We start from the raw sequence: 13467 nt of genomic DNA, 5'->3' as shown, positions 1-13467 counted from the left end.
CCCTGACTGCTGTCAGAGTGCTACATATTATTATGTAGGACTCAGACAGCATGGTCACGCCCCACGCAGCAGTCACGGTCCCCAAAGTCAGTCATACAGTCAAAATCACTCGCACACCAGTCACATTTTTATTTGCGTCTTTTGAGAATCCAGTTGGGGTGCCCAGTGCCCACAAACCAATCACAGAATGCCGCGACTTGCCCTCTTTGCGATGACGCGTGCACAGAGTCAGAATACATGCATGTATGACGTGCAAGTAGTACTGCTTTATGTATCCAATTTCGAATTATTGTGTCCGGTTTGATATCAATAGTTTTCTTCATCTACTCACATCCAGCGTAAGGTAAGTGAAAGAGAAGACAAGAAGCAGTCGGTGCCTGGTGAATTACGCCTGCCTTGACGATTTTAGGCCATCGCTGCCCTCCCTCTTGCTTCTGTTTGGAGAGTGAATACTGCGATGGGATCAGCGATAGAAATATGCAATTTCGAGTCGCATTCCGTGCTGACATCGCCACAGCCAATCTCTCCAAGCGTCCACCACATCTAGAAGACGTCGACATTACCTGGAACAAGCTACATCTTCCGTACACGCAGCGAAACTGAGCGAGAACACGATCGAAATAGGGAAAATTGTTTGCGCTGAAAAGCATACTTTTGAACGCGTTCGTTCTCCATACTTTGAAATGGCAACCTACCCTTCCGTACACGCAGCGAAACTGAGCGAGAACACGATCGAAATAGGGAAAATTGTTTGCGCTGAAAAGCATACTTTTGAACGCGTTCGTTCTCCATACTTTGAAATGACAACCTAACCATGTCATACATCAAAGCTGGTGACTTGTTTTTGGCTCTCTGTGACTTGTTTGTGACTGGTGACTGGTATTAGAGGATTTGTGACTGTATGACTGGTATTAGGGGCAGTGACTGCTATGAGAGCCCTGACTGCTGTCAGGGTGCTACACATACATGTACCTAAAATAATGTCACACATTGCAGCTCGTGGTTACACATAGCGTCATTTACACCAGCAGTGTGAGCGCTATGCGTTGGATGGGAAAATGGTAGCGGATGTGGTAGCTGTGTGTGCGTGTGTTGACAACAAAGGGTGAGTGAGTATTATTTGAAGAGTGTGGGTGCTTTAACGCTATGTGTGATGTTCTTCTAGCTATATAACTGGTTGTTTTAGTGATTCTTACCATGTGACGATGTTCCATTGTTGATAGTCACGAGAAAACGTTCTGCAATTTTTTAAAGTTTAATTATTGTTTTATTTATAGGTTAGTGCATGGCGAGGAGGGCCTTATGGCTTGTTAGTGCCCGACAGGTTAGCTTGAGGGCCGAGGGCTAACCTGAAGGGCACAAACAAGCCATAAGGCCCTCCCTGCCATGCCGCACTACTAGTAACTACACTAGTCTATGTCATGTATTTTAGACTGACGAGGTTACATGCATTATCTCACTTGCATTCTGCTTTTGTACTCATATATTGGGTAGTTTTGGGGTTTGTGTGCAGAAAGAATTGGTGTGGTATGATAAAATATTTTCTTTTTCTAACTCACCACCACCGAGGACTACTAAAAGTAGAATAGAAGCAAATGAAATGCGAGCTTCATTCCAATTCATAGCTTGTGGAGCTATTTAGGGGCTTTGAGAGTCCCTAGTCGATACCTATAATGCCTTTGATCTTCGGGTGTTATAGGGTTCCGCCAGCTGTTGACAAAGGAAAATCGTACAGATGAAAGAGTACGGGAGGCAAAAACTGTACATACTTCTGAAATGCGTAGATTTTAGTAGTACACCAAACATTTTTAGCAAAGTTCATTATCTGCACCGTACTATAATGCGTACAGGAAGTTGTACGCATTTGTTTGGGGTATATTCAGCGGGCGTTTCCTGGACAACGAGACAGACCTCGTTCTAGAAATGGTAATGAGTGCACAATCAGTTTTATTCATTGCTATTTTACAACTATCCAGGCAGGCATAGTGGGTTGGTCAAAGACCATGATTGAGATACGAGAGGTACCTGGTTCAAGTCCTGCCTGGGAGCGGTTTTTCCAGCCGTGCTGCTACCCACAGTCAACTGGGAACTTGTGGCCAGGCACAAGGGGTACATGGATGCAGCTAATGGGGTCGTTTTTGGCACTTGTGCCAGTGGTTGTGAGGCTTGCCCACTCACCCCCACCGTTAGGCGCTGCATCTGCCGCTAGGGTTTATCGGGTGTTAGCGGCCGTCGTGAGTTCCCTTCGGGAACGGATACGATAATTTACTCTCTTTTTTTTACTTTTTTTATTTTACAACTATTGTCTCCTTGTCGGTTATTTAGAAAAAAGGAGTGCATGCTTTGCTAATGATTATCACATTACGACTATTACATATGGCTGGGATGTTAAAAGCCACAGAATGAGAAGAGAGAAAACATGCGATTAAGACTTATTAGTAACAACCAAATAATGAATATCGGAATGTGTGACATCTGGGCTGTTAGTAAATGAGTACTGGTGCATGTGCACAGCATAGATCATCACACACCTTGTATTCATTACATGTGTTGCATGCATGTTCACAAACAGACAAGGAGTACCGCGACAAGCAACCCCTGACACTTTGTAGTGCGAACACATTTACAGCGCGTATACCAGCCTTCTACTCGGAAGGCTGAATATAGGACAGTCTTCCAAGTGCGGACAGTATATGGACTGTTAGGTTCTTAGGTAGCCAAGACTAATTATGGAAGTATAAAACTGAGAACTTGAGATTCAATCTGGAAAAAACAAACAACGGAGACGACTCTCAAACAAGGATACATGCGTGCATACAAGTAGAGCTAAAGCTGTTGCATTATACATGTACATGACGTCATAACATATCATGCGCCAGAGACAAGCATAAGACAAACATAAGATAAATCTCACACAGGGACAAAGAAGTCTGGGGGTTACTTACATGAATATGATAGCAAAGGCTGACGTCGATGCCAGCCCGGAAAGGCTGATGATTGCCCATTCCCAAAGATGCCAAAATATTTCGCAACTTATGCTTTTCGCAACCATGCCAAAACAAGTGAAAGTTGCTGAAAAAGCATCCATATTTTCAGAAAAAGCTCAAAAGTTGCTGATATCGCAACTCAAAATGAGCGAGTTCTTATGCATAATATCATAGCATCATTGCTCAGTGCTTACTATAACCGTCCACGGTTAGCAGAGCCGGTTCAAATGGTCCTAACGGACTGGGGCTCTGCCAACCGTGGATGGTGGTAGTAAGGTGACTGTTTCCGAACACAGTGGTCCTCCGCCTTGTAACATACAGTCAACCAACAATGTACCAGTATGTACCATCAGTATATATGTTTGTACCGTACTTGACTTTTGTTACATTTTGTACATGTACATCATGTTCTTCGAGAAGTACACTTGTCAAGTTGTCATGATGATTTGATGCAATGTTTCAGCGCTTGCCAACAGCAGCATAGTGGGATGGTCTAAGACCATGATTGAGAAACAGAGGGTACCAGGTTCAAGTCCTGCTTGGAAGCGGAAGGATTTTTTCCAGCCGTGCTGCGACCCACAGTTAATTGGGAACTCGTGGCCTGGCACGAGGTAACCATGGATGCAGTGAATGGGATTTTCGGTCTTTGACCACATGCTGGTGAGCTGATCTACTCACCTGCCACCGCTTTAGGAGCTTCATCTGTGCCTTGATCCTTGAAGGGTGGTGGCGTTCCTACGGATGCGGAAAACTCGGCCTCTATAATTATAGAGTAACCGAGTCTCACGCAAACCGTGACATTTTTTTCAGCGCTTCTTGTTGAAGGGAAGCATCACGGACACTTCAATGGTCTCCTCCAAGGCGCTTAACTGCTCACGGTTGCGGGAAAGTTACGAAGTAGTTCATGAAAATGAAAAAAGTTGCGAAAGTTGCGATCTCTTCCAAAAGAACCAAAAGTTGCGAAAAAAAGTGGCGAGCATCTTTGGGAAAGGGCTACTGATGATGATTAGCACTCAACCAAGCCTTACGTACACTGAAGGCTGGATGATAACCAGCGCAAGCGCAATTTTCTGTAATTGTTACTTGGTGATGTGGTTTCCTGACCATACTTGGAAGTACCTGTACATTTTGTTTGCATTCAGTCAGTATACAGGTGTCACTTTAACCAGAAGATGTCACAACGCTGCACCTTCCTTTGTCCTTAGTTACTCCTCCATTCAAGTTCCCTGACAATAGCCAGCATAACAGGACTTTAGACGGAACTGCTATTTTTTTTATTCTTGTAGGCAATGTCAAAAGGAAGACGCGCATTGTCTATTCAGCATAACTGCAGAACACATTTTCTCCTAGCATACGTACATGTACGTCTTCGTTCGCTTTGCATCGCACTGTGCAGGGCTATACAGTGAATTGCCAGAATGAATGCCTACTGAGCCAAGTGTATGGTGTTCCTTCAGCTGCTTCCAATTGATCGTGGGTGGCGATAATCAAGTTATGATATTGGGGAAGTATTAAATAATATTATTGTGATGAAGATTTCTGATGATTATCACATGAAAACGACGTTCAAATCTTAACCCTTTATTACCGGCCTGCAGACTTTCGATCATAATAAATTATTGTTACGTTGTTCTCGTGGTATGAGTGCGCTCATTATACTTTCGTCGATAAAAGCGATTGCCGTATAACATTTTATGATTTTACACATACATGTCGACATATAGGAAATGCTTACAGTTCAATTAGTCCTCCTTTTAGCTATAATTAAAAAGTCGGCGTGGAGACAAGAAACCTAATACTGTATCGATGAAAGTAAAGGAAACTCATGCCACGAGAGCAATGGAACAATATTTTATGATTTGAACGTCGTTTTCATGTGATAATCCTCAGAAATTTTCATCAGAGTTGGACTACAAGGGACTACTTGTACTATGGTACCATAAAGTGAACATTATCAGATCTAAAACTAATACAAGAAACAATAATATTCTAAAGCTAGCACTACAGCTGAGGATAATTTTAACGACCTACCGGCACCAACAGGTTAAATAGAAAAGCCCAAAGATTTAGAAGTTATCCATTGTTGTCCAACACTAATATTGCCATGATGTGGGTGAGTCAGAATTTGGAACAGCTAGCACAATACTGACAAGTGGTGCTGGCATGCAAAGATCTGGTGTTTAGCTCCATCACGTCTCGACTGAACGATGCAACACTCGTCCGACTAGGAATGGTCTAACTGCTGCACCTTCTGACCCACGAAAACCTTGGTCATACATACCAGTGTTGGACAACAATGATAAATTGTAAACGCTTTGGTGAACGGACGAATATTCTATATTCTTCTGGTGTGTCTTCTAATGGTACTCATTCACTTCATTCACAATCAGCCTGACGAGCACCAAACAGCCAGCACTCAAATGTCACTCTTTGTCTAGGTCTACCCTCATTAGTACGACAAAAATCGTTGTAACGTTGCCTTCAGCTGTCTCACAGGTTCGATTCCCACATTACAAGACAAAGCAAACAGCCATGGATATCTCGATCGATGTTTCATGTTGTCTTGTATCGGGGGTCCGATTCAAAACTTGTCTAATAACGGGCTATCTTGTACAGAAGTCTGGGGAAAACATTGTCTTATCACTCCCCCCTCACGTGACCGCGGACTCCTGCATATACACTCACACAATAACCACACAACTGTTTGGGGATAGCGCGCTTATTGTATTATGCCAAACTTGACACGCTGAGTCCAGCTTGACTCAGCTGAGTCCCTAACTGCAATTTACTGCTCTAACATGAAGCCGTGCCTGGAAGAAGGGAAAGAGCGAAAAAGGAAGAAAAAAAATTCTGGCCTTCTGCAAGCAATAGCAAGTAATGAGTGACGGCTGTGTAAAGTCGCACAACCATGCAGTCGACCGGATGATGGTGAGTGTCCGGCACACATCTTGCTCTGCTGCTCCACCTGCGCATACCTGATACGGTGGTGCGCTTACGGGCGGGCTGCCTGGGCCCCAGATGCCTCCTTGATGCGCCACGGAGTGCCGTCGAAGCACCTGTATCACTTCGGTGATCCAAATGCGAATGCAGCCTTGCCGGTCGCCCGCCGGCCTGCCGCCTACGCGACCAGCCTGAGACTGGCCCTGCCGCATTTGGCGCTTCTAAACGCTGCGATCCGGTAGACAGCTCACTGGGCTGCCAAATACGTGACTGGCTTGAGGACAGTTCCATACTGGGCAGGGCGCCCAGCTCAGGTCGCACGCCGTAGCGGCGTGAGCTGGGCGCGGTGAGGGTTGGTGATAACTACAGTTTCCTCCTTCCTCCTACGGAAACTTCCATTTAAAATGAGGAAACATCATTTCTGAAGCGGATACAATATGAATGATGTAAAACAGCAGACAAATTTGCAAATCCGGATAGTAGATAAAACTCGTCATATTGCGGCCACCCAGAATTAATGCGTTGTTTCGGGTCAACCGATCCTGACGACCGACCATCCTTTTTCACCCGACCGCAAAAGGTTTTTTTATTGTGCATGCAAATGTACATGACTACACACACGCAACCCTAATAATTATAGCAGTCTAGACATCGACCTCATGCTCAGAAGCAGCCCAATGACAGGATGCGGCGCTTGGTGACGACTCTGTGTCTCCGATCCGCAATCGGTCCTGAACAGCGTGATGCTGCATCACCTCTGCCACCGCGTCGCTCATTGACAGACGTAACGGTTAGGTGAGAGCTGCTCGTCAGACTCGTTTGCCAGCGAGGCCAAGATATGGCCTTGGAGGGGACCTGGATCTAATGGGACAAAGACTGAGCTGGATCGTCTACAGTCAGATTTGATCGACTGGCTTGATGGACAAAAGCCATTGGATATGCACAATTGTCCATGTATGCACACCGTAGTAACCAAAAAAATAATAATATTATAATACAGTCGTCCCTCTCTAACCCGGCACCTTTTGCTACGGCGTTTTCTGCTGGATTAACGAGGGTGCTGGATTAAGAAATCCTGCCCTCTGATCCGGCCCTACCCAATTGCATGCATGTATCATATGTACGTCAAAACGCAGGGTTCTTCCGTGTCGACCCAAGTATTTGGTGCACGGCTTTATATTCTCAATTGTTCTCCGGGAATATACACAGTGATAAAGTGATAAAGTAAAACAGAGAACATGTTCACATGTACTCTTGCACACACACGCACACACACACACACACACACCTGAAAATTGGCAGGACACTACTCCTTGCTAAAATAAGAAAGTATGGTTGACTGCCGTTGTCTCCTGGACAAGCCTAGCCTGGCCTGGCAAGGAGTGCACCTGTATGGCACGCGATTTACGACTGCCGGATTATGAAATCAAACTACGTGCAGTTTGAGCGATTCGTTTCAAAAAGTCACTGCCGGAGGCGGAATTCAAGTGCCGGATTAAGATGTAGGAATTGAACGAAAAAAATCGGTTTCGTCAGAAAGTGCGCCGTTTGGCAAGGGTTCCGGATAAACAAGTGCCGGATTAGAGAGGGACGACTGTAACAATAATAATAGATTTTTGAAAGGATTGGGAGAACTTCAAATTCAAAGGATCAGTTGGGGAAGTGAACTGCCTGAAAAGAGAAAAAAATCGCCACACCCACCAGGACTCGAACCCGGGACCTTGCTTGTCATGAGCAATGCTCTAACCACTGAGCTATGGACCCGGGCTGAACCTAAAAGGCGCTGACCCAAGAAAGACCCAAGTGCCATCAGTATGTGTGGCACGTGTTGTGAATTGCCTTTGGAGTGAAAAACGTGTCAGCGCCTTCTAGGTTCAGCCCGGTCCCATAGCTCAGTGGTTAGAGCATTGCTCATGACAAGCAAGGTCCCGGGTTTGAGTCCTGGTGGGTCTGGTGATTTTTTCTCTTTTCAGGCAGTTCACTTCCCCAACTGATCCTTTGAATAATAATAAGGTAATAAAATAATCCCGATCGGCTGACCCTGGCGCGGATGATTGAAGTGACCCGAAACAACGAATTAATTCTAGGTGGCCTAAGACAAAAGCATTTAGTTAACCCCCAGGATTGTCTACTAACGAGGGTAGACCTGTAATCTGAAAACTCCGGGCAGTCTGAGATAAAAATGAGTTTACTGATACAACCCCAGAATAGCCCGTATGGTTTGCACATATGCCTGCAATGTGTTTTTGTGATGTTGGTTATTTTCCCCGTTGTAGGTCGTATGATTGCCTTTGCTGACATGGGTGTATGGCTTGACAAGCACCTCGTGAATTGGCAGAGCAAGCCTGTTGTGGACTTGATCCAGCGCATGATCAACAACACTGACAAGAGAATCGATATGATTGCTCACATCATTGACATACCCTGTAAGCCTGGTCTGCATTGCCTCTGTGTTGCTAGCGAGTGTTCTTGCAGCCGTGTCGCAATATCAACGTCCTGGTGTCTGAACTTCACACACAGGAGAAGCTTGGGCTCTCGAAATTTGAACCATGTTGTGCAAGTACATAAGCATGCACCATTTTAGATGCACTGGTATGCTGGAAGGTCAAGGCATCTTCAAACGATCACAAATCGGTCAAATGTTGCTCGATGTTGGTGATTGAAATATTGTATGTCAGAGAGAAACTCACAGTTTGCATTAGGAACAACCACTCATGTTGTAGGACTAGCAATTCTGAAGTTACTGGGCCGAAAACAAGCATTTCTATCCTGTTGTGGTCAAGCCTACCAGCCAGGACAGCACTTTTTCTCATTGTAAGCAGGTCAGGTATGGCATTTGGCGGCTAAAAGTCGGCCGCTGGTCTTGCAATGCAGGCGGTCGCGGTTTCCGGCGCAGTGACTACACAAAACCGTTGGTGCACGGAAAAATGGTCATCAAAATCAGGTGGTCGTTAATACCAGTGGTCGCTAATACCAGTGGTCGGTAATACCAGTGGTCGGTAATACCAGTGGTGGGTAATACCAGTGGTGGGTAATACCAGTGGTGGGTAATACCAGTGGTGGGTAATACCAGTGGTGGGTAATACCAGTGGTGGGTAATACCAGTGGTGGGTAATACCAGTGGTGGGTAATACCAGTGGTGGGTAATACCAGTACCGGTAGTCGCGTAGCCCAGGTTTTACTATACTGCTGATCAGTGTGCTCTCATGTTTCTGTTTCAGGGTATACATGTATTGGTATTTCTCATGTCCTCTTTCGTCCTCCTCAGATACAGATGCCACAAGTAAGAAACATGTCTGGGAGAAGTTCTTCTACCATATTGAGTCCATAGCAACACTAGTTCCATACCATGTTGCCATAGGACATGGTGGTAAGCTAATTGTGTGCAGCACACATTAGTTTTATGAAAACCTTTAAAACAGGCACAATTTGAGCATATGACAATACATGTCATGTTGCCGACATAACGCAATATGCACCCTGCATGGTGGCAATAGCACAAATTGATTCCAATATATGAGCCAGAGCACGCTAAAATATGACCACAGACCAAAAATTCGATTTTCAGTTTTTTGTTCAAAAATGATCAAAAACACCTAATGTTCTCTGTCTGAAAGTTTTGGATTGATCTGACATGTCTAAGTGTTGCTACAATGGTATTATATGAAGCACTGTTGAAATGGTGAAATTCTATGGACGACAAAGGGATTGTCATTTTTGCACACAGTTGATATGTCCCTTGGTTCATCCTTTCCGGGTCAGTTCCTCTGTCCAGGGTCGAATAGCACGAGCTGACATGTACTCGGCCACATCCAAAATATCTATAGGCAGCTGAGCTGGGTGTCCGAAATACCTCCTGGTTGGACCACCACTGGAGAACTGCCAGCGAAAACACGGTCCATATCTGTAGATGGCTGAAGAAGTTTGCACTCCACGTCCTCTCCATCACACTCCACCTGTCTTTCACTCCACCTGTCTTTCAGATATACAGTATACACTGCTGCACACAGTCTTCCTCAACATACTCGACGTCGCACTCATATTCCCCACACCAAAGCCCATCTGCACACGTTTTTCTCCGCTCGCCAGAGAGTACTGCTTTCGCTGCCTACTGCTCGTGCCAGCGATGTTCCACATAAGGGTGCTCAAATGATTGACTTGAGCAAGTTGAGGGAGCAGCAGAGTTCATTGATGTTTTTCCACTTGCAATCAATACTGGCATTGTCCCGGATATGTGCAGCGATGTCCATTCTGGTCAATTCATCGGCCGACTCACCTCCCAAGTCAGTGTCGATGCCAATCGCTTGCCAGGTTGTCATCAGAGTAGAATTCCTCGTCACTGCAGATTGCGGGACTACCAGCATCAATTCTTTAACGCTCGATGAAAGTGTTGCCCTCAAATGAATCGTCGCTGTAGCCATCATCGTCTTCCTTCTGTTTCCGACCCAAATCCTCAAAATAATTCATCCTGCGCATGGAGTGCGAGGATGTCGTCTTCTTCCGCTCCGCAGTACAGTACTACCACTAGGCTCTTCCGTCGATACATCGATGTTGATCAGTTTTAGGCGACTCAGCGCAACATGGAATACAAACTCAAACTAATAAACTTACTTGCAACAAAGAAAATGCATCCAGAACAGTCCAGTCGACCGAGGAGAACAACAACAGCGACTCGCGTTGCACTGCACTTCGTATTCTTTGCTGCGGAATTCAAATCGCGATTTTCTCGACTTTTTCCAAAAAAGCTGTGGTCATGTTTTAGCGCGCTCTGGCTCATATTCCGATTTTGCAGCCGATTTGCGAACAATCAGCTTATTTTGCCGCTGAATCTGATGTATTTTGATCTTAGCAAAAAGCCGGATAGCTGAAAAACGGATTTGGGGAGAGCCTACTGCTGGGTACTAGTGCATTGAGGTCATGTGACTCGTGTCCTTTCACCTCTCAAACAAACACTAGCCATAAGGAAGATCGTTACTAATGAAATCCCAAAATCGGCTGGCCGAAAAATTCGCCGAAAATGAGACTCGGCAAAAATCGCTAACCTTTTCGCCGGTTTTGGAGTGCTCCTTTGAGAATCGCCGAAAATCTACCAAATCTTCCAATATCTCACCAATTTTGAAGCCAATATGCCAACAGTTCTTTTAGCCGATTTTCCAATATATTCCAGTTTTGCAGCCGATTTTTGAACAATAAGCTGATTTTGCAGCCGAATCTGATGTATTTTCGAGACTCCTGAAGTAGCGAAAAGCTGAATAGGCGAAAAAACGGGCCGATTTGGGGAAAGCCTAGTCAAGGTGTCAGTAAACAACTTGAGAGATAGTTCATTTTTCTTTTGTTTACACAAAGGTGGCTGCATAGTGTATAAATCGCTTCTAGCACTTTCAGATGGGCGAGACCACAAACACGGGCACGTGACAAAGCAGAGAAGTGGCTATCGGAATACACACGAGCACAACCAGCATTGGCAACAGAAGAATCATATTCACGGTCAACAGAACACTTGAGCTAGGTCCACAGTCAAACGTTTTCGGTGTAGGCTCTGCTGGCATTCTTGCAGGCGCAGAAGCCAGCACTGCATCAGTTGCTGTTGACACGTCAGTTGACTCTGCTGGTGACGCTGCCGTTGACGCTGCCATTGACCCTGCCATTGACCCTGCCCTGCCATTGACCCTGCCATTGACCCTGCCCTGCCATTGGCCCTGCCATTGGCCCTGCCATTGACCCTGCCCTGCCATTGACCCTGCCATTGACCCTGCCATTGACCCTGCCATTGACCCTGCCATTGACCCTGCCCTGCCATTGACCCTGCCATTGACCCTGCCATTGACCCTGCCATTGACCCTGCCATTGACCCTGCCATTGACCCTGCCCTGCCATTGACCCTGCCCTGCCATTGCTAGCCTAGTGCATGTGTAATTCATTTGAAGAGCATCCACGAAAACTGGTTCATGAATTTCAGAATCCTTATTGATGATGATGGTGGTGAATAGCTTGAAATTGGTAGTCTTTCTGTCCCTAATAAGCTCCCTACTCATTTGTCGACTATATTTTGTGTGTTTTCTTCATGCCATTCAACAAAACAATGTAGTCGATAGTCCCTACTAGAGGGTTCATAAAGCACACTTATCTGGGATGAAATCGCGGGTTCGCCCCGTAAGTTGCATTTTGCATTGCAAGACAATTTTGAAAAATAGAAAAGTAGATTACGGGGTAGCTGTTTCCCATGCTATGTAAGTGAAATCCGTGGAACTTCGAATTAATCGGACATGTCTGGTTCGAGGTTCGAATTATCAGAAAAATTTATGTGGGAATCGTATTGACAGAAATCGGTCCTGGAAAACTTCGAATTAAGCGGTATGTTCGAATTAAGCCATATTCGAATTATCAGGATTCCACCTGTATTGGCATGCGTATGACTATTCATCATTGATCTGGCCATTTTTGAGCAGCAGCCCAACTTGTGCCTCTACCTTCAAAACTTGACTATTCCACATTGGAACAACTCCCTGTACTTCTTTTAAAACTGAGATAGGTGATAACCTTGGATCGCCTTTGCTGTAGATGTATCCCTGCTTTGTTTCGTGTGATTTATGTGCCATGGATTCCATGCTTCCCAACAACATATGAACATGGTGTGACTGCATAGAATATGACCACACAAGGTAAGCTGTATTCCATTCCACATTATAAGAGATAGTAGGGGTGTTCTGGTGGCAAAATGTCAAGCCACGAATCATACAGTATGCGATGAATCACTTTGCTTACTACTGGATCATCTTGTGCAGCGCAACGAATGTCTGCAATGCCTACTGGAGCGGCTTCCAAAACTAGGCCAACATACTCACGGAGAGAACGCGATTCGGCTGGAGAAGCATCAGTAGACGCTACCAGGGCTCTGGAAAGTGCATCAGTACAGAAGAACTCCTTCCCTGGAACATGCTTCAGGGCGTAATCGTACGGCATGAGCGCCACTAACCAGCGCTGCAATCGAGGCGGCACATCGTCAAATGCCTTCTGCACAATCGGTATGAGAGGTTTGTGATCAGTGTACACCTGTACATGACGACCCAGAACATAGATGTACTGGCGAAAACGGGTCAGTGCAAACACTATGCCGAGCATCTCTCGCTCCATCTGCGAATATCGTGACTCTGTGTCTGTGAGCGTGCGGCTGGCGCATGTAATCGGCAGCCATTGTCCAGACTTGCTTTGCTGCCACAGAATAGCTCCCAGACCAGAAGGTGAGGCATCAGAGCTGATTGCTGTCGGTACGTTTACACCCGGCTGGAAATATGCAAGTGTTTGCAATGAGGAGACTACAGCTTGCTTAACTGTGGAGAACGCTTTGAGGAGGTCATCGTTCACAGTGAATGGTTTACACTTCATCAGCTGGCGTAATGACTCTGTGGCTTCAGTCAGGCGAGGAACAAACTTTCCTAAGTACATGACCCTACCCAAGAAGCGGTGTGCACACGGTACAGTCTTTGGGACGGCCATGTGGGCGATAGCGCTTACCTTGCTGTGTCCGGCTGAACTCCAT

General features: G+C 45.6%; 2 protein-coding genes across 3 annotated transcripts in view; both read left to right on the top strand.

Moving 5' to 3' along the window:
• LOC135809267 (uncharacterized) overlaps positions 1 to 13467 on the top strand; it is a 141051-nt gene that overhangs the window by 8955 nt on the left and 118629 nt on the right. The window lies entirely within an intron of this gene.
• Positions 1 to 13467, top strand: part of LOC135809268 (uncharacterized) — a 31464-nt gene that overhangs the window by 5183 nt on the left and 12814 nt on the right. Inside the window, exons 5-7 of the mRNA XM_065322581.1 lie at positions 8204 to 8353; positions 9196 to 9297; positions 12574 to 12589. Of these exons, the coding sequence (XP_065178653.1) occupies positions 8204 to 8353; positions 9196 to 9297; positions 12574 to 12589 (268 nt within the window). The remainder of the gene's footprint in view (positions 1 to 8203; positions 8354 to 9195; positions 9298 to 12573; positions 12590 to 13467) is intronic.

The sequence above is a fragment of the Sycon ciliatum genome, chromosome 2, assembly GCF_964019385.1.
Source record: "Sycon ciliatum chromosome 2, ocSycCili1.1, whole genome shotgun sequence".
In the NCBI taxonomy this organism is placed as follows: Eukaryota; Metazoa; Porifera; class Calcarea; order Leucosolenida; family Sycettidae; genus Sycon; species Sycon ciliatum.
Note: the sequence above shows the minus strand (reverse complement) of the source record. Positions and strands in the feature narration are given on the sequence as shown.